At 41.8% G+C, this 20,435-nt stretch overlaps 1 protein-coding gene across 1 annotated transcript in view; it reads right to left on the reverse strand.

Moving 5' to 3' along the window:
* LOC118900563 (laminin subunit beta-4-like) overlaps nt 1-20,435 on the reverse strand; it is a 95,884-nt gene that overhangs the window by 58,463 nt on the left and 16,986 nt on the right. Inside the window, 7 exon segments of the mRNA XM_036862959.1 lie at nt 4,172-4,322; nt 5,251-5,331; nt 7,683-7,744; nt 7,746-7,792; nt 10,169-10,348; nt 20,216-20,335; nt 20,338-20,403. Coding sequence (XP_036718854.1) covers nt 4,172-4,322; nt 5,251-5,331; nt 7,683-7,744; nt 7,746-7,792; nt 10,169-10,348; nt 20,216-20,335; nt 20,338-20,403 — 707 coding nt within the window.

Below are 20,435 nucleotides of genomic sequence, written 5' to 3' on the forward strand. Positions count from 1 at the left end.
AGAAAGGACAGTTTAAGTAACCAACAAAAGTTCCAATTTTACCAGAGTTCAAGAGTTTCAGATTATACCATACTTTAAAAGGTAACCATGAGTCTCACTTAATAGCTTCAGGAAGAACACATAGAGGCAGCTTATAATTTTTTGTTTCTCTATGAAAAGGGGAAATTTTTAGTGGTCCTAAGACTATGTGTTGGGTTTTCTTTTTAAGGGCTGCTCAACTAGTGCAATTCTAAACTTCGAAAGCATTTCTTCTTTTCTATTGGTTTTGTGGTGTTTCGAAAATTAACAATATGCATGATATACAGATTCAAAGATTATTAGATGTTGTAATTTTAACACTCTCCAGACCAACTTCTCTTAGTTCTCATGGTTTGCAGAATCTGGTCTTAAATGTTCCCATGAGAAATTATACCGGGATAGCAAGATTCCACCAACCAAACTATTAAAACAGCAGAGTAGCATTCATGCAACTCCAGTTTCCTTAAAATCCTGGGTTTTATGGGACTCTGTTTTATATCATCTCCTTAGTCATTCAGCTGCCGACCCAGTTAGAATCTCCAATTGCTCATTTCCAAATTCTCACTGTACCCTAGTCATCGGTGTTTGCTTGATGTTTCATTGTTGGTTTTACAGTCAAGGTTTTTAATTTCACAGGTGCCCTGGTTGTTCATCATGAGCAGGCAGCCTTGAGGTCAGCTGTAGTTAACTTCAGGAACCCTCATACTCTGTGGTCACTATTCAGACTCTCAGCCATGCTCTCCGACCAGCTCCTCAACCTCTGTGATGAGGACCCTTTGGACAGGCCACACTGGATTACGTTTATTTGTCCTCTTCATTTTTTTCCCTCTCACCCATTGTGTTCATCTTGTAACACAAAATTATAAGCTACTTTACCACTTTTATACAGAAAACATATTATGGAATTAACTTTATATTATACTATATTAAATGCCATACCATGTTAAATTCAATCAATATTAACTTTTGTGACCACAGTTAGTTTCTGTAAGAAAACAAGTCAGTGTTTCCCAAACTGTGTACAAATCACCCGGGGATCTTGCTAACATGTAGAATGGATTCAATAGGTCTGGGTGGGGCCTGAGAGTCTCCAAGTCTAATGAATCCACAAGTGATGACACTATTGTTGGTCTACACACCACATTTTGAGTAGCAAGGATATCGCCATAGACTGAAGGTTTGTATCCCACTGCCCCTCTCCCAAATTCATATGTTGAAATCGAATCCCCAGTTGATGGTATTAGGAAGTGGGGTTTGGGGCAGGTGATTAGGATTAGTGCCCTTATAAAAGAGGCCCCAGAGACCTCCCTTGTCATGTGAGGACTCAGCCATCTAAGAACCTGGAAGTGGGTCTCAGATATTGAATCTGCAGGCACCTTGACCTTAGACTTCTCAGCCTGCAGAACTGTGAGAAATAAGTCTATGTTGTTTATAAGCTACCCAGTCTATGGTATTTTTAGCAGCCCAGACAGACTAAGAAAGATTAGATAGATAGATAAGTAGGTAAATGATAGGTGAACAGATACATGATAGATAGATGATAGATAATAGGTAAACAGGTGATTGAGAGATGATAGACAGATAGATAGGTAGATGTAGATACAAATATAGATATCTTTCTGAAGACCCACCAAGAAAGTTAATTGTCATTCTTCTTAGCTCTCCAATTTGAGTATTAAAACAATTATTTGAAAGCTGGGGTCTTGGATTCATGTCCTTTCATGTCTCCATCCCCATCCTCTCTCTTCTCCCTGAACCTTGTCCCTTCTCCATCCCTGTCTGGACTACTGCCCCCTGAGCCCCTCCACCCCAGGCTCCACTTCTGCTGGATGGTGTCCGTAAGGGCACAGAGGACAATCTTCATCACGTCATGCCTTTGCTCAGAAGGTTTCAACGAGTTCTCATTGCCCCAAGAAGAAAATTTAGCCTCTTTAATAGGAGAATCTAATTTTCTCTTCCGGTACTTCTTTCCTATATAAACTTTCTGTTCTACTTGCAAATACACCTGCGTTGTTTCTCCTCTGAGCTGTTACTTAGAACTTTTCTGATTGGACTGTCTTCTCCCCTCATCCACCAATGGAAATGCTCATGGATTTCTAGTCTCAGGCCAAATGATTCTACCCGTGTGTTAAGCCCATTCGTAAAGGATCAGTCGTGGCTCCAAAATCCTAATGCACTTTTGGACCCCCCTTGTTGTATGGCACTGCTCCCATCCTGAGCTATCTATGAAAAACATCAGCTATGGTTAAAAACTCCTAGAGGGCAGAGATGCTAACTAATCCCTTTCTACGCCAATCTTAGCCTGGAGCTCAGCATTATGCACCTGGCTATAAACTGGGGTTCCTGTGACCACCCGCTCCTTGAGTTCGATCATTTGCTAGAATGGCTCACAGAACTCAGGGAAGCACTTATTTATATTTACTAGTTTGTTATATAATAAAGGATATGATGAAGGATAAGATAAACACTCAGATGAAGATGTACATAGGGTGAGGACCGGAAGGATCCCAGACACAGGAGCTTCTGTCCCTTTGTGGCTGGGATGCACCACCCTCCCAGCACACAGATATGGTCACCAGCCTTGAAACTCTCTGAACCCAGTATTTTGGGAATTGTATGGAGTCTTCACCCCACACGCATGATGGATCATTACCTCAATCTCCCTCACCTCTCCCCTTCCTGGAGGCTGGCGGGTGGAGCCAGAAGTTTCAAGCTTCTAATCATGGCTTGGTCTTTCTGGTGACTAGCCTCCATCCTGAAGCCATCCAGGAGCCCACCCAGAGTCACCTCATCAGAACAAATCACACTCCTATCACCCAGGAAAGTCCAAAGGATTTGGAAGCTCTGTGTCAGGAACCAGGGTCAAAGGTCAAATTAGAACAAAAGATGCTCCTAGTGTTCACATCCCTTAGAAGATTACAAAGGTTTTGGGAGCTCTGTGCCAGGGACCAGGGGCCAAGGTCACTATGTATATACGTATATATTTTTTTCCTATTATTTCATGATAGTTTTGGCCTAAATATAAGTATCAATATTCTTTTCCCAAAGCTTTTTTTTTTTTTTCAGTTACCATCATAAACCTGCAATGCTAAAAGCAATGAAGAAGAATCTAGACATAGGATTGCTTTATCTTGACTCCACCCACCACAGTTGTGAGTCTAGGTCCGGACAGTGCAAGCCTCCTTTTCTTGCCCTAATCTCGGTCAGTAAAAGAGCAAATTCCAAGCCTCTTAAGGGGTATTTTCATCCCTCCCACCAGTCGTGTCCAGATAAGGAAGAGACCTCAGGAAAAGACTTAGTCACTGGAACCTGGAATGAGTTCCCAATTTTCTATCCAAATCCTGTCTCCAGAACCAACTTTCACATGCCTTCTCTCCTTGAAGTCGTTCGCCTCACATTGCCTTCTCCTTTGTCAGATTCCTGCTTGTGGCTGGAGTCAAAGGCATAAGAGTGTTATGGGAGGCTAACCTGTATTTTCTCTGATGGGTTCAGATGCCTGCGTTTGCCCCCCTCATAACACTTTGAGATAAATATTTTTAGGGAGCATCTCCCGCAGGACTTCTGACTTGTAGGGAAGATGAAGCAGACCAAGCGACATTTCCAATCACACACTCCTGTGAACAGCACTGAGGACTGCTAATCCGAGATCAGCTTCAGGAGGCCAGCGAGCACATCTTACACTTGGTTCAGTACCGTACTCATTCATTCATTAGCAGAGATCCCTGGCTTCCTACTACACACCAATCAGAGTGCTCGTCACTAGAGCAACAGTGGCGACGGGGTACACATCCTCCCTTCCCTCTCACGGTTTATAGTGTTGTCAGGGAGACAGACCAGGAAATGCTCAATAAACACACTCTATCTGATGGGTACCTTGAAAGAGCAAAACTCAAGTCCATTTCATCACAACTTAATGCAATTCACACTTCTGTGCCAGGCTCTGTGCCAGAACAGGGACACAAAGATGAACAAAATGCAGACTCTGCCCTCAAGACTTTATAGAATCTGCAGTTCCATGATAGAATCCACTCTGCTCTGTGTTTGTGGACAAAACCACTCTCTTCCAGGTAACTTACCCATGATCTCAAGGGTGTGTGTATTTACCCACACCCCATCAAATGAAGTCTGTAAAGAGAGTCAATGAAATACGAACCAAAGGAGCCAGTCCCTGGAGTGGCGTGGCTTCCTCTGCCTCATAGACGTAGAAATTCAAAGGAGCGAAGAAATAGCTGGGCGCTGGCTCAGTGCAGCTGCGACCTGTGACACGCAGACGACAATCACACTGCCCATCCTCGGGTGAACACCTGAGGGAAAACAAACCCACCTCATAAAAAAAACGTGGAGGAGGGACGAGTGTAAGATAAGGGCCTTGGGGGTGCTGGGCTAAATGCCCCTTGGGTTTGGGCCCATTCTTTGAAACCATCAATCAACCATCCTGGGGAGGATGCGGAGAAACAATGGATCTACAGGTCTGGTATTTTTGTTTGTTTGTTTTTTAAACTTTTTATTTTATATTGGAGTAGAGTTGATTAACAATGATGTGTTGGTTTCAGGTGTACAGCAAAGTGATTCAGTTATACACATACATGTATCTATTCTTTTTCAAATTCTTTTCCGATTTAGGTTGTTACATAATATTGAGTAGAGTTCCCTGTACTATACAGTAGGTCCTTGCTGGTTATCCATTTTAAATATAGCAGTGTGTCCATGTCAATCCCAAACTCCCTAACTATCCGTCCCCCCGACCGCACCACGGCCACCTTCCCCCACTAGTAACCATAAGTTTGTTCTCTCCATTCTACAGGTCTAGTCTTGACAAGCAAATCCAGATCAGTGAAACCTTGGTTGCCACTTCTCTCCTCAGAGGCTCTCTGATTCTGCTCTAAAAACCAGGCAAAGGAGAGTGCAGGACCTCTCTTTACAGGCTGACAAAAAGATGGAGTTTTAGGCAGGTCAGATCACACATTTGCAGGCATCTTTCACACCCCCTCGGGATACCCAGGCAGTAGAACTGTTATCTCACCCGTGGAAATATCTGAAGTGAAAGAAATCAGTTGGGCTATCGTTAATGTCTCAAGATCGTCACTTTTCAATGCCCTTTGCTTGTCATGGAATGAACTCCTTCACCTATGACTATGAGCATGTCCAAATGAAATGTGCTTTTATTTATTTGATGGAAATGGGAGTGAGGAATATTGCCACAAAACTTAGTCATTCATTTTACTGACTTACACATTGGAATAAGCATCTCCAATATCACAGTCACAGGGAGAACATCCATGGAGGTGATTTTCCAGTCCCCAGTATCCAACCTACAAAGAGAAAATGCTCAGTTGATTCCAGCCTTCAAGACATCTGCTGCTCTGAAGTGTAATATTAAAAGCACTATAGCTCCATCGATGCATAGCAAACAGCCATGCAGCCTGAACAATCACACAGTAGCTTGCTTGCCTACGCACTTGGTAATGCACACCTCCCATTTCCAGGACTTGAAATGAAAGGGACAGGGGGTTTGCCTATGTATTGCTTTGAATGGAAATGCAATGGATAATCAACAAGGACCTACTATATAGCACAGGGGACTCTACTCAATATTCTGCAATAACCTAAATGGGAAAAGAATCTGAAAAAGAATAGATATATGTATATGTATAACTGAATCACTTTGCTGTACACCTGAAACTAACACAACATTGTAAATTAACTATATTCCAATAAAAAAAGAAAGAAAGAAATGCAGTGGAAATCTCACAGTTCCTCTGACAGCGTCAATGTTAGCTTCAGGCTGGGTTGTCTAAGGTCAGCCAGGAGAAATTCTTTGACTAGCCTACTTGCAACTGCTTTCAGTCCCTTCCCATGAAATCCCTAGGGATTTTTACTTACACATTATGGCAAATGTTTGGGGCTAAAAAAAATCATTCAGGCTGATTTTGAAATCTTATACAAATATCACAGTTTAGTAGAATCACTCGCTTATAAATAATTGTTTTGGCTAACAAACTCTCCCTGTGTGAGAGACTCAACTCTATTCAAGACTTTTGTCATCATTGCAACATCTTGACCTTTATTTGATATAAACAGCTGGTGAGATGTAAACAACTACTTCTTAAGTCTGACATTTACTGTAAAATACTCAGAAAAATCTTCCCCCTCAAATCTCCACTTAACAAACTCAGATAGAATTAAGATCTTAGTAGGCACGGAACTCTCATTTGAAATTGGTTTGTTAAGTATCCGTATTTTTTGGTTGTTATCTTGGAAAAATTTTATGCCCAGTTTACTCAAAAAGATTTTAAATATCAAAAGTCGACATAATTTGTTACAAAACGCAGCAAAGGGCTTTTGATATTTTTCCCCAAACCAAACTTTAGTTTAGGCAAAAACAACGTGAACTGAGCTGCTTTATCCAGGATGGGGTTGTGAAAACCCCCTCTAGGCAGGGTACGCTGCCATGTTGGCCCCCCAGGGGACCATCCAGGGCACCACTGATAGACGTGCGGTACCAGGCAGATGCCTTGGCTCAGCCATGATGGACAAGTTCTGCCATCACTGGCCCCCGCTCAGTTATTTCCCTTTTGCAGACACAATTAAGTACACAGTTGCAGTTCACCAGCCAACAAAAAAAGTCAGCCCGAGTCTAAGGTTTGTCTGGAATGATCTGACTTGGCGTGTCCGTTGATCTGTTCACCAGCTCTGCACTCTTTTTTTTTGTGCTGTCCACTCACAGTCATGGAGCTCGGCGTGGCGCACCTTCCAACGTGAAACTTCTAGATTACTTGTCCTGTTGTACACAGAGTTCCCTCTTCATATTTACTTCCTTGCTTTCTTTCCCCACCTCTTCTGCCCCATCCCCATGTGTTTTCAGTAAAGCAACTTACAATATTAGCACAAAACTATGTCGGAACAGACATATGTTTCTTATTTATCAGCTACATTTCTTCAGACACATCAAGGTCACTGTTCTTTTACTAGGTTAAATTTTTGTTTTTTCTTTCTAAAATGTCACGGTGGGCTGCCAAGATCAGAGGACAAAGAAAAGAGCTGGGTTTTTAACTCCCTAAATGCGTGACACATTTCTTATGGAGTGAAGAATGCTTTATTTTGCTAATTTGAGACATACATGCTCATGTGGGTAGTGGAGTCTGTGAAAAATCCAACGGTTTATTTCCCACAGGAATCTACAATACATTTAAACCTAAGGGTTTTGTTTTTGCTTGTTTGTTTGTTTTTTTAATGAGCTCATCCAAAATATTTTTAGGCATGGAGTGGTAAGGGTGGGAAAGAGACTGTGTATAAGAGACAGAAGAAAAGGCCCCATGATCTGGTGGGCTTAACAAGGGGTCCAGATAAATGCTCTTATATTCTACTGCTTGGTACTTCCAAGAGAACAGAGGATAAAACTATTGCTGTCGGTGCCTGGGTTGATTCAGTCCCAACTGGTAAATGTCACGGTGCTGGTAAATGTTTAACAACTAGCTCTCTGCAGAAAGATGGGGGTTGATTTCCAGTGTTTGCTGATTCCTGTAGTGTAAATACTTTTACCACGGGAGTACCGAAATATAATAGGACAAGGAAAGCAATCAACAGGGCCAAGTCTCTTCTAGGCAATGCCAGTAGAAGACTGCATCACTCCCTAAAGGCGAAATCAGAGACAAATACGTAGAGTGCATTCTTCACAGTGTGGTCCAGTAGCAAGAGACTGACACAAGCATTGGCCTTGAGTGGCCAATGCAGGTCAAGAGTGGCAGACTCCTCAGGGGGTTACAGTCACAGGCTGAAAGCACAGCATACACAATTATTCTCATTCTGATTTCTCCACACTGGTAAATGTCCTTAACAGCTTACAATGAGCCAAACACGTGGCCACGAGAACACAGAGCAGCCTGCCCTGCCAAGTTCATTGTCTGCCTGGCTGCCCCATTATTGGACTGCATTTAACCCCACACAGGAAATGCAGTGCCAGACACTTTTGCAGCCCTCATGTGGTTCTACTGGATGGCAATTAGGAGGAGACAAGAGGTCATGCATGTTGCGGAGCTGGGCACAGTTCTGAATGAGGCTGGCTGGGTCGGGTGACTAGGGGAAGGGTTTCTGAGTGTCACCGTTATTACCAACAGCTCCCTCTCTGGCAGACGCACCTATGATATCCCTTTCTCTCCTCTCTCTTTCTTAGCACCTCGTTACTTTTTTTTCCCATTCCCTCTCTCCTCTTTCTCTTCCACCCATTGGCATTGCTAGCCCTGCTTATGTTGTAAAGGCTAAGAAATTGTGCAACCAGAGCAAGATGTGTATTTCCCCTGCAGGAAAAGCCAGTGTGCATGGAAACAGCCCAAATGTCCATCAACTGACGAGTAGATTAATTGTGGTATACCCATACAATGGAATATTATTCAGCAATAAAAAGAAATGAAGTATTGATATCTGCTACAACATGGATGAACCTTGAAAACATTACGGTAAGCAAAAGAAGCCAGACACAAAAGACCACATATTATATGACTCCACTTGTATGAAATGTCCAAGACAGGCAAATCTATAGAAACAGAAAGCATATTAGTGCTTGCCTAGGGCTGGGGGGATAGGGAGGTAGAGGCTAAAGCATATGGGGTTTCCTTTCTTTTCTTTTTTACGGTAAAATACGTATAACATAAAATTTACCATCTTCACCATTTTTAAGTGTACAGGTCAACAATGTTAAGTACACTCACACTGTTGTGCAGTCAATCTCCAGAACTCTTTTCCTCTTGCAAAACTGAAACTCTGTACCCATTAAATACCATCTCTCCCCATTCTTCCTCCCTCCCCCCAGCCCTTAGCCACCACCATTCTACATTCTGTTAATATTTGACTATTCTGGGTACTTCATATTAGTGGAATCATACAATATTTTTCCTTTGGGGTCTGCCTTATTTCACTTAGCATAATGTTTTCAAGGTCCATCCATATTATAGGCTGGATCAGGATTTCCTTCCTTTTTTAAGGCTGAATAATATTCCACTGTGTTTACCTACCACATTTTGTTTATCCATTCATTCATTGATGGATACTTGGGTTGCTTCCACCTTTTGACTGTTGTGAATAATGCTTCTTCACATTTCTTTTTGGGGTAATGAAAATATTCTAAAATTGACTGTAGTGATGATTATACACTCTGAATATACTAAAAATCACTGAACTGTACACTTTAAAAAGTGAACTGTGTGTGAATTATGTGTAACTGAAGCTCTTACAAAAGAAAAAACAAAGCAAAACAAAAAACCAACGTTTGGCCCATTTCTCGGAGGGCATAATGTTAGTGAACAAGGGGAAATGCCTGGAGTACTGAAAGGTATAATAGGAAATTATATAATTCATTATGCTGAAATTTAATTTTGCATCAAGTCCAAAAAGAAGAGCTTTTTTTTTTTTTAACAGACTGATTCATCTTGCTGCTTTCTAAACATGCAAATAATCCAGTTCCTTATATGGGCAAAACCATAGAGCATGACACTATGACCAAAGGGAAATAATTAACCCAGATTCTCTGTGAAATCAGCAGCTCTGTGACAGCCGAGGCAGCCCTGAGTTTCTGTGATCCTAGAGCCAATGGCCTCCCCATTTGGCCCCAGAAAACTCTGAGGTTATTTCTATTTCCCCACAGCCCCTTCCTTGCTTCTTTATTTCCTTTTCTTTGACAGAGAACATAAGACAATACTAAAAGCAGTGTGAGAGGGAGAAAATAATTTTAAAAAATAAAAGGAAACCCCCCACTTGAAAATTGCCTAAGAAGTCATCAACCTATGCAAAAATGCATAATGTAATTTAACAAATTTGTAGAGTAGACTCCTAGTGGAGGACTTTTTTTTTTTTTTTTTTAAGTTTTCATAACTTGGCATTAAATTTCTTGGCATTTTCCCCTGTGTTTGCTCCAGCAGCGAAAATGTGAGCGCCCCCTGCTGGTTCTTCATGATAAACTCAGCAAACCACCTAAAAAAGTTCTCCACTAACTTACTAAAATTTGTGGGAGGTTTGGTACACTTAAAAAAAAAAAAAAAAATCCAGAGACTGGTAGGACTTAGGTACTTACAATGACCAAATTTTAGACCTGACAGAGGCAGCTCCAAGCCTTAAAATGCATTCAGGTTGGCAGCCCAGGCCCTGTTGACTTAACGCTGACAGCCCAGGGGGTCGGTGACGCTCAGTCCGTAGTGGTTGGTCTTGCATCGGTCGCACTTGGCTCCTTCCACGTTCTCCTTACACAGGCACTGGCCGGCCACAGACCCCAAGTCAGGATCAGAGTGGCTCACACAAAGGCCACCCGAAATGGTCCCATCAGTGTCACATTCACAAGCTGGGGAGACAGACATGCATTATCTTAGTTAACTGCAAATTGTGGGAACCTTGAAATATAAGTGTAGCATTTTACCTTCACTATAACTATTTTAGTTTGTTTAAATCAATAAATATGTTTAAATAATTAGACCAGTGAGCAAGGGCTGCTCAGAAATATCTCCCACATCTCTGGACTTGGAAAATATTCAATAATTCTGGGGATATATATATATAAAGTGATTCTAAAGGGAGAGGACCAGAAACAGTGTGCTATTATGAAAACAGGATGTTAAGAATAGATTGATGAAATAGAACATACAACCCTAAAATTTGTATGGACCACAAACAACCTCAAATATCCAAAGCAATCTTAAGAAGAAAACAGCTGGAGCCATCACGCTTCTTGATTTCAAACCATGTTATAGAGCTACAGTAATCAAAGAAGTATGGTACTGGCATAAAAACGAACATAACTCAGTGGAATAGAATAGAGAGCCCAGAGATAAACCCACACATGTATGGTCAATTAATTTATGACAAAGGAAGCAAGAGTATAAGATGGAGAAAGGACAGTCTCTTCTATAAATAGTGCTGGGAAAACTGGACAGCCACATGCAAAAGACTGAAACTGAACCATTATCTTACACCATATACAAAAATTAACTCAAAATGGTTAAAGACTTGATTGTAAGATCTGAAACTATACAATTCCTAGAAGAAAACATATGCAGTAAAGTATTTGACATTGGTCTTGGCAATGATTTTTAGATTTGACACCAAAAGCAAAGGCAACAAAAGCAAAAATAAGTGGGACTAAACTAAAAAGCTTCTGCACAGCAAAGGAAACCATCAACAAAATGAAAAGGCAACCTACCAAATATGAAAAAATATTTGCAAATCATATATCTGGAAAGAGATTAATATCCAAAATATATAAAGAATTCATACAATTCAATAGCAAAACCCCACAAACAATCCAAATGAAAAAGTGGGCAGAGGATCTGAACAGATATTTTTCCAAAGATGACATACAGATGGCCAACAGGTACATGAAAAGCTGTTCAACATCACTAATCATCAGGGAAATGCAAATCAAAACCACAAGGATATACCACCTCACACCTGTTAGAATGGCGGTTATCAAAAAGACAAGAAATAACAAGTGTTGTCAAAGATGTAGGAAAAAGGGGATGCTTTGGCACTGGTGGTGGGAATGTAAACTGGTGCAACCACTTTGGAAAACAGTATGGAGGTTTCTCAAAAAATTAAAAATAGAGCTACCATATGATCCAGCAATTTCACTTCTGGGTATTTATCAGAAGGGAATGAAAATACTAATTCAAGGGGGGAGGAGAGAAGATGGCGGAAGAGTAAGACGCGGAGATCACCTTCCTTCCCACAGATACAGTAGAAATACATCTACACGTGGAACTGCTCCTACAGAACACCCACTGAACGCTGGCAGAAAACGTCAGACCTCCCAAAAGGCAAGAAACTCCCCCCGTACTTGGGTAGGGCAAAAGAAAAAAGAAATAACAGAGACAAAAGAATAGGGACGGCACCTGCACCAGTGGGAGGGAGCTGTGAAGGAGGAAAGATTTCCACGCACTAGGAAGCCCCTTCGCGGGCAGAGACTGCGGGTGGCAGAGGGGGGAAGCTTCGGAGCCACGGAGGAGAGCGCAGCCACAGGGGTGTGGAGGGCAAAGCAGAGAGATTCCCGCACTTCCCGCACGGAGGCTCGGCGCTGACCAGCACTCACCAGCCCGAGAGGCTTGTCTGCTCCCCCGCCGGGGCGGGTGGGGCTGGGAGCGGAGGCTCGGGCTTCGGTCGGATTGCAGGGAGAGGACTGGGGTTGGTGGCGTGAACACAGCCTGAAGGGGTTGGCGCACCACAGCTGGCTGGGAGGGAGACCGGGAAAAAGTCTGCAGCTGCCGAAGAGGCAAGAGACTTTTTCTTGCCTCTTTGTTTCGCGGCGCGCAAGGAGAGGGGATTCAGAGCGCCGCCTAAACGAACTCCAGAGACTGGCACGAGCCGCGGAGATCAGCGCGGACCCCAGAGACGGGCGTGAGACGCTGGGGCTGCTGCTGCCGCCTCCAAAAAGCCTGTGTGCGAGCACAGGTCACTCTCCACACCGCCCCTCCCGGGAGCCTGTGCAGCCCGCCACTGCCAGCGTCCCGTGATCCGGAGACAACTTCCCCGGGAGAACGCATGGCGCGCCTCGGGCTCGTGCAACGTCACGCCGGCCTCTGACGCCGCAGGCTCGCCCCGCCTCCTCTGTACCCCTCCCTCCCCGCGGCCTGGGTGAGCCAGAGTCCCCGAAGCAGCTTCTCCTTTAACCCCGTCCTGTCTGGGCGGGGAACAGACGCCCTCAGGCGACCTACACGCAGAGGCGGGTCCAAATCCAAAGCTGATCCCCAGGAGCTGTGCGAACAGAGACGAGGAGGGGAAATCTCTCCCAGCAGCCTCAGAAGCAGCGGTTTAAAACTGCACAAACAACTTGATGTGCCTGCATCTGTTGAATACCTGAATAGACAACGAATCATCCCAAATTCAGGAGGTGGACTTTGGGAGCAGGATATATTAATTTTTCCCCTTTTCCTTTTTTTTGTGAGTATATATGTATATGCTTCTGGGGGAGATTTTGTCTGTATAGCTTTGCTTTATAATAGCTTTATTTTACTTCACTATATTATAGCCTCTTTCTTTCTTTCTTTCTTTCTTTCTATTTTTTCTCCCTTTTACTCTGAGCCGTGTGGACGAAAGGCTCTTGGTGCTTCAGCCAGGCATCAGGGCCGTACCTCAGAGGTGGGAGAGCCAACTTCAGGACACTGGTCCACAAGAGACCTCCCAGCTCCACGTAATACCAAACGGCAAAAATCTCTCAGAGATCTCCATCTCAACATCAAGACCCAGCATCACTCAATGACCAGCAAGCTACAGTGCTGAACACCCTATGCCAAACAACTAGCAAGACAGGAACACAGCCCCATCCATTAGCAGAGAGGCTGCCTAAAATCATAATAAGGCCACAGACACCCCAAAATACACCACCAGACGTGGACCTGCCCACCAGAAAGACAAGATCCAGCCTCATCCACCAGAGCTCAGGCACTAGTTCCCTCCACCAGGAAGCCTACACAACCCACTGAACCAACCTTAGCCACTGGGGACAGATACCAAAAACAACGGGAACTACGAACCTGCAACCTGTGATAAGGAGACCCCAAACACAGTAAGATAAGCAAAATGAGATGACCGAAAAACACACAGCAGATGAAGGAGCAAGGTAAAAACCCACCAGACCTAACAAACGAAGAGGAAATAGGCAGTTACCTGAAAAAGAATTCAGAATAATGATAGTAAAGATGATCCAAAATCCTGGAAATAGAATAGAGAAAATACAAGAAACGTTTAACAAGGACCTAGAAGAACTAAAGAGCAAAAAAACAGTGATGAACAACACAATAAATGAAATTAAAAATTCTCTAGAAGGGATCAATAGCAGAATAACTGAGGCAGAAGAACGGATAAGTAACCTGGAAGATAAAGTAGTGGAAATAACTACTGCAGAGCAGAATAAAGAAAAAAGAATGAAAAGAATTGAGGACAGTCTCAGAGACCTCTGGGACAACATTAAATGCACCAACATTCGAATTATAGGGGTCCGAGAAGAAGAAGAGAAAAAGAAAGGGACTGAGAAAATATTTGAAGAGATTATAGTTGAAAGCTTCCCTAATATGGGAAAGGAAACAGTCAATCAAGTCCAGGAAATGCAGAGAGTCCCATACAGGATAAATCCAAGGGGCAACACGCCAAGACACATATTAATCAAACTATCAAAAATTAAATACAAAGAAAAAATATTAAAAGCAGCAAGGGAAAAACAACAAAGAACACACAAGGGAATCCCCATAAGGTTAACAGCTGATCTTTCAGCAGAAACTCTGCAAGCCAGAAGGGAGTGGCAGTACGTATTTAAAGTGATGAAGGAGAAAAACCTACAACCAAGATTACTCTACCCAGCAAGGATCTCATTCAGATTTGATGGAGAAATTAAAACCTTTACAGACAAGCAAAAGCGAAGAGAATTCAGCACCACCAAACCAGCTTTACAACAAATGCTAAAGGCACTTCTCTAGGCAGGAAACACAAAAGAAGGAAAAGACCTACAATAACAAACCCAAAACACTTAAGAAAATGGTAATAGGAACATACATGTCAATAATCACCTTAAATGTAAATGGATTAAATGCTCCAACCAAAAGATACAGACTGGCTGAATGGATACAAAAACAAGACCCATATATATGCTGTCTACAAGAGACCCACTTAGACCTAGGGACACATACAGACTGAAAGTGAGGGGATGGAAAAAGATATTCCACGCAAATGGAAATCAAAAGAAAGCTGGAGTAGCAATTCTCATATCAGACAAAGTAGACTTTAAAACAAAGACTATTACAAGAGACAAAGAAGGACACTATATAATGATCAAGGGATTGACCCAAGAAGAAGATATAACAATTGTAAATATTTATGCACCCAACATAGGAGCACCTCAATACATAAGGCAAATACTAACAGCCATAAAAGGGGAAATCGACAGTAACATAATCATAGTAGGGGACTTTAACACCCCACTTTCACCAATGGACAGATCATCCAAAATGAAAATAAATAAGGAAACAAGCTTTAAATGATACATTAAACAAGATGGACTTAATTGATATTTATAGGACATTCCATCCCAAAACAACAGAATACACATTCTTCTCAAGTGCTCATGGAACATTCTCCAGGATAGATCATATCTTGGGTCACAAATCAAGTCTTGGTAAATTAAAGAAAACTGAAATCGTATCAAGTATCTTTTCCGACCACAACACTATGAGACTAGATATCAATTACAGGAAAAAATCTGTAAAAAATACAAACACATAGAGGCTAAACAATACACTACTTAATAACCAAGAGATCACTGAAGAAATCAAAGAGGAAATCAAAAAATACCTAGAAACAAATGACAATGAAAACACGACAACCCAAAACCTATGGGATGCAGCAAAAGCAGTTCTAAGAGGGAAGTTTATACCAGTACAATCTTACCTTAAGAAACAAGAAACATCTCAAATAAACAACCTAACTTACACCTAAAGCAATCAGAGAAAGAACAAAAAAACCCCAAAGTTAGCAGAAGGAAAGAAATCATAAAGATCAGGTCAGAAATAAATGAAAAAGAAATGAAGGAAACAATAGCACAGATCAATAAAATTAAGAGCTGGTTGTTTGTGAAGATAAACAACATTGATAAACCATTAGCCAGACTCATCAAGAAAAAAAGGGAGAAGACTCAAATCAATAGAATTAGAAATGAAAAAGGAGAAGTAACAACTGACACTGCAGAAATACAAAGGATCATGAGAGATTACTACAAGCAACTCTATGCCAATAAAATGGAAAACCTGGAAGAAATGGACAGATTCTTAGAAATGCACAAACTGCCGAGACTGAACCAGGAAGAAATAGAAAATATGAACAGACCAATCACAAGCACTGAAATTGAAACTGTGATTAAAAATCTTCTAACAAACAAAAGCCCAGGACCAGATGGCTTCACAGGCGAATTCTATCAAACATTTAGAGAAGAGCTAACACCTATCCTTCTCAAACTCTTCCAAAATATAGCAGAGGCAGGAACACTCCCAAACTCATTCTATGAGGCCACCGTCACCCTGATACCAAAACCAGACAAAGATGTCACAAAGAAAGAAAACTACAGGCCTGTATCACTGATGAACATAGATGCAAAAATCCTCAACAAAACACTAGCAAACAGAATCCAACAGCACATTAAAAGGATCATACACCATGATCAAGTGGGGTTTATCCCAGGAATGCAAGGATTCTTCAATATACACAAATCAATCAATGTGATACACCATATTAACAAACTGAAGGAGAAAAACCACATGATCATCTCAATAGATGCAGAGAAAGCTTTCAACAAAATTCAACACCCATTTATGATAAAACCCTCCAGAAAGTAGGCATAGAGAGAACTTTCCTCAACATAATAAAGGCCATATATGACAAACCCACAACCAACATCGTCCTCAATGGTGAAAAACTGAAACCATTTCCACTAAGATCAGGAACAAGACAAGGTTGCCCATTCTTGCCACTATTATTCAACATAGTTTTGGAAGTTTTAGCCGCAGCAATCAGGGAAGAAAAAGAAATAAAAGGAATCCAAATCAGAAAAGAAGAAGTAAAGCTGGCACTGTTTGCAGATGACATGAAACTATACATAGAGAATCCTAAAGATGCTACCAGAAGACTACTAGAGCTAATCAATGAATTTGGTAAAGTAGCAGGATACAAAATTAATGCACAGAAATCTCTAGGATTCCTATACGCTAATGATGAAAAATCTGAAAGTGAAATTAAGAAAACACTCCCATTTACCACTGCAACAAAAAGAATAAAATATCTAGGAATAAGCCTACCTAAGGAGACAAAAGACCTGTATGCAGAAAATTATAAGACACTAATGAAAGAAATTAAAGATGATACAAATAGATGGAGAGGTATACCATGTTCTTGGATTGGAAGAATCAACATTGTGAAAATGGCTCTACTACCCAAAGCAATCTACAGATTCAATGCAATCCCTACCAAACTACCAATGGCATTTTTCACAGAACTAGAACAAAAATTTTCACAATTTGTATAGAAACACAAAAGACCCCGAATAGCCAAAGCAATCTTGAGAAAGAAAAACGGAGCTGGAGGAATCAGGCTCCCTGACTTCAGACTATACTACAAATCTACAGTAATCAAGACAGTATGGTACTGGCACAAAAACAGAAATACACATCAATGGAACAGGATAGAAAGCCCAGAGATAACCCCACGCACATATTGTTACTTTATCTTTGATAAAGGAGGCAAGAATATACAATGGAGAAAAGACAGTCTCTTCAATAAGTGGTGCTGGGAAAACTGGACAGTTACATGTAAAAGTATGAAATTAGAACACTCACTAACACCATACACAAAAATAAACTCAAAATGGATTAAAGACCTAAATGTAAGGCCAGACACTCTCAAACTCTTAGAGGAAAACATAGGCAGAACACTCTATGACATAAATCACAGCAAGAACCTTTTTGACCCACCTCCTAGAGAAATGGAAATAAAACCAAAAGTAAACAAATGGGACCTAATGAAACTTAAAAGCTTTTGCACAGCAAAGGAAACCATAAACAAGACAAAAAGACAACCCTCAGAACGGGAGAAAATATTTGCAAATGAAGCACTGACAAAGGATTAATCTCCAAAATTTACAAGCAGCTCATGCAGCTCAATATCAAAAAAACAAACAACCCAATCCAAAAATGGGCAGAAGACCTAAACAGACATTTCTCCAAAGAAGATATACAGATTGCCAACAGACACATGAAAGAATGCTCAACATCATTAATCATTAGAGAAATGCAAATCAAAACTACAATGAGATAGCATCTCACACCAGTCAGAATGGCCATCATCAAAAAATCTACAAACAATAAATGCTGGAGAGGGTGTAGAGAAAAGGGAACACTCTTGCACTGTTGGTGGGAATGTAAATTGATACAGCCACTATGGAGAACAGTATGGAGTTTCCTTAAAAAACTAAAAATAGAACTACCATATGACCCAGCAATCCCACTACTGGGCATATACATTGAGAAAACCATAATTCAAAAAGAGTCATGTACCACAATGTTCATTGCAACTCTATTTACAATAGCCAGGACATGGAAGCAACCTAAGTGTCCACCGACAGATGAATGCATAAAGAAGATGTGGCACATATATACAATGGAATAATACTCAGCCATAAAAAGAAACGAAATTGAGTTATTTGTAATGAGGTGGATGGACCTAGAGTCTGTCATACAGAGTGAAGTAAGTCAGAAAGAGAAAAACAAATACCGTATGCTAACACATATATATGGAATCTAAGAAAAAAAAATGGTCATGAAGAACCTAGGGGCAAGACAGGAATAAAGACACAGACCTACTAGAGAATGGACTTGAAGATATGGGGAGGGGGAAGGGTAAGCTGTGACAAAGTGAGAGAGTGGCATGGACATATATACCCTACCGAACATAATATAGATAGCTAGTGGGAAGCAGCCGCATAGCACAGGGAGATCAGCTCGGTGCTTTGTGACGACCTAGAGGGGTGGGATAGGGAGGGTGGGAGGGATGGAGACTCAAGAGGGAAGAGATATGGGAACATATGTATATGTATAACTGATTCACTTTGTTATAAAGCAGAAACTAACACACCATTGTAAAGCAATCGTACTCCAATAAAGATGTTAAAAAAAATTAAGTGTGACAAAACCCACATTACCAAGAGTTAAAGTGTGACAAAACCCAGTGTTGGCCAGGAAAGAGAGTCACAGGAACTCTCATACACTGTTGGTGTGGCTGTTAATTGTTACACCCACTTAAGGGACAATTCACTATTATCTAATCAACTTGGAGAAGTTCACAGTCTATGGCCCAGTCATTCCACTCCTAGGTATGACTTTTAGGGACAGTCTCTGTGCATGTGCACAAGGCCACATGTACAAGAATGTTTACTGAAGCATAAAAAGAAAAATGGACAAATAGATTTTGTTATATATATATATAGGAAGGAAGAATTCTATACAGAAGTTAAAATGGGAGAACTAGAGGCTACCTGATATGGACAAATCTCAAAAATACAATGTTGAATGAAATACTCAAGGGTACATACAGCATAATATCATTTATCTCAAGTTTGAAAACATGTCAACATGTATTGTTTGTGGATAAAAACGTGTGAAAGTGTAAAAACAAGCATGGTAATGATGATTGCCAAATATATGAGAGTTTATCCCTAGGAAGGAGGGTAGAAAAAGGGAACAGGTGTGCAGCTAGGACATCCCAGCCACAATGCTGTAGTGTTCTAGAAATGGCCTGAAGGTGAGAGGGTAAGATATTACATTTTGACAAAGCTAGTGGTGGGTCTATCTTACATACATATATATACATATATAAATAATATTATTCTCTATTATTTTGTCTATGAGTGAAATAGTCCCATTGAAAAAGTTGAGATTAAAGATAAAAGGAGGGGCTTCCCTGATGGCGCAGTGGTTGAGAATCTGCCTGCCAATGCAGGAGACACGGGTTCGAGCCCTGGTCTGGGAAGATCCCACGTGCCGCGGAGCAACTAGGCCCGTGAGCCACAACTACTGAGCCTGCGCGTCTGGAGCCTGTGCCCCGCAACAAGAGAGGCCGCGATAATGAGAGGCCCGCGCACCGCGATGAAGAGTGGCCCCCGCTTGCCACAAGTAGAGAAAGCCCTTGCACAGAAATGAAGACCTAACACAGCCATAAATTAAATAAATAAATAAATTTAAAATATTAAAAAAAAAGATAAAAGGAAAGATTTTTAAAGGTTAAAAAAAGAAAAACGAAACGAGGTAATAGCTTAGCAAAATTGAATCATCTACAGCCAAATGCTGTAGCCAGTTTCTCTAGTTACTTCCTTGAGCTGACACTGCAGGTGCATGCGGCCTCTTCTGAAACCATCGCCCCGTCCTGGTTGAATTCAGAACAGTTTCCCGAATCATCAGTATCAGCCCCGGCCGCAAGACCACCAGGACGGACCTGGATTACCTGGCCCAACTTGTTCAGAGAGAGGAAAGCTCTCAGAGCCGAAGCGATTTTGCAGTTCCCACCTCCGAGAGGGCAGTTTGGAGACGCCGCTGAACCCAGGGTGGGCTGGCGGCCCCAGGGACACCAGCTTCATCAGTGTCTGCTCAGATGAGGGGAGAGGATGGGTCAGAGGCTGGGGACTCACGAATGCACGCGTAAGGATCCGAGATGGCCTTGAGGGGGTCCCTGTAGAAAAGGGGTCTGCAGCGATCGCAGTGCTGGCCCTCAGTGTTGTGCAGGCAGCCGTCACACACGCCCCCCTGCGGCTCCCGCTCGCCAGGTACACGGTCTTGTCGAAGTGACAGCGGTCAGAGTGTCCGTTACAGCGACAAGCTGAGAACCGAGCGGAGTTATGAGAGATTCGC

This window comes from Balaenoptera musculus, chromosome 9 (genome assembly GCF_009873245.2).
Source record: "Balaenoptera musculus isolate JJ_BM4_2016_0621 chromosome 9, mBalMus1.pri.v3, whole genome shotgun sequence".
Classification (NCBI taxonomy): Eukaryota; Metazoa; Chordata; class Mammalia; order Artiodactyla; family Balaenopteridae; genus Balaenoptera; species Balaenoptera musculus.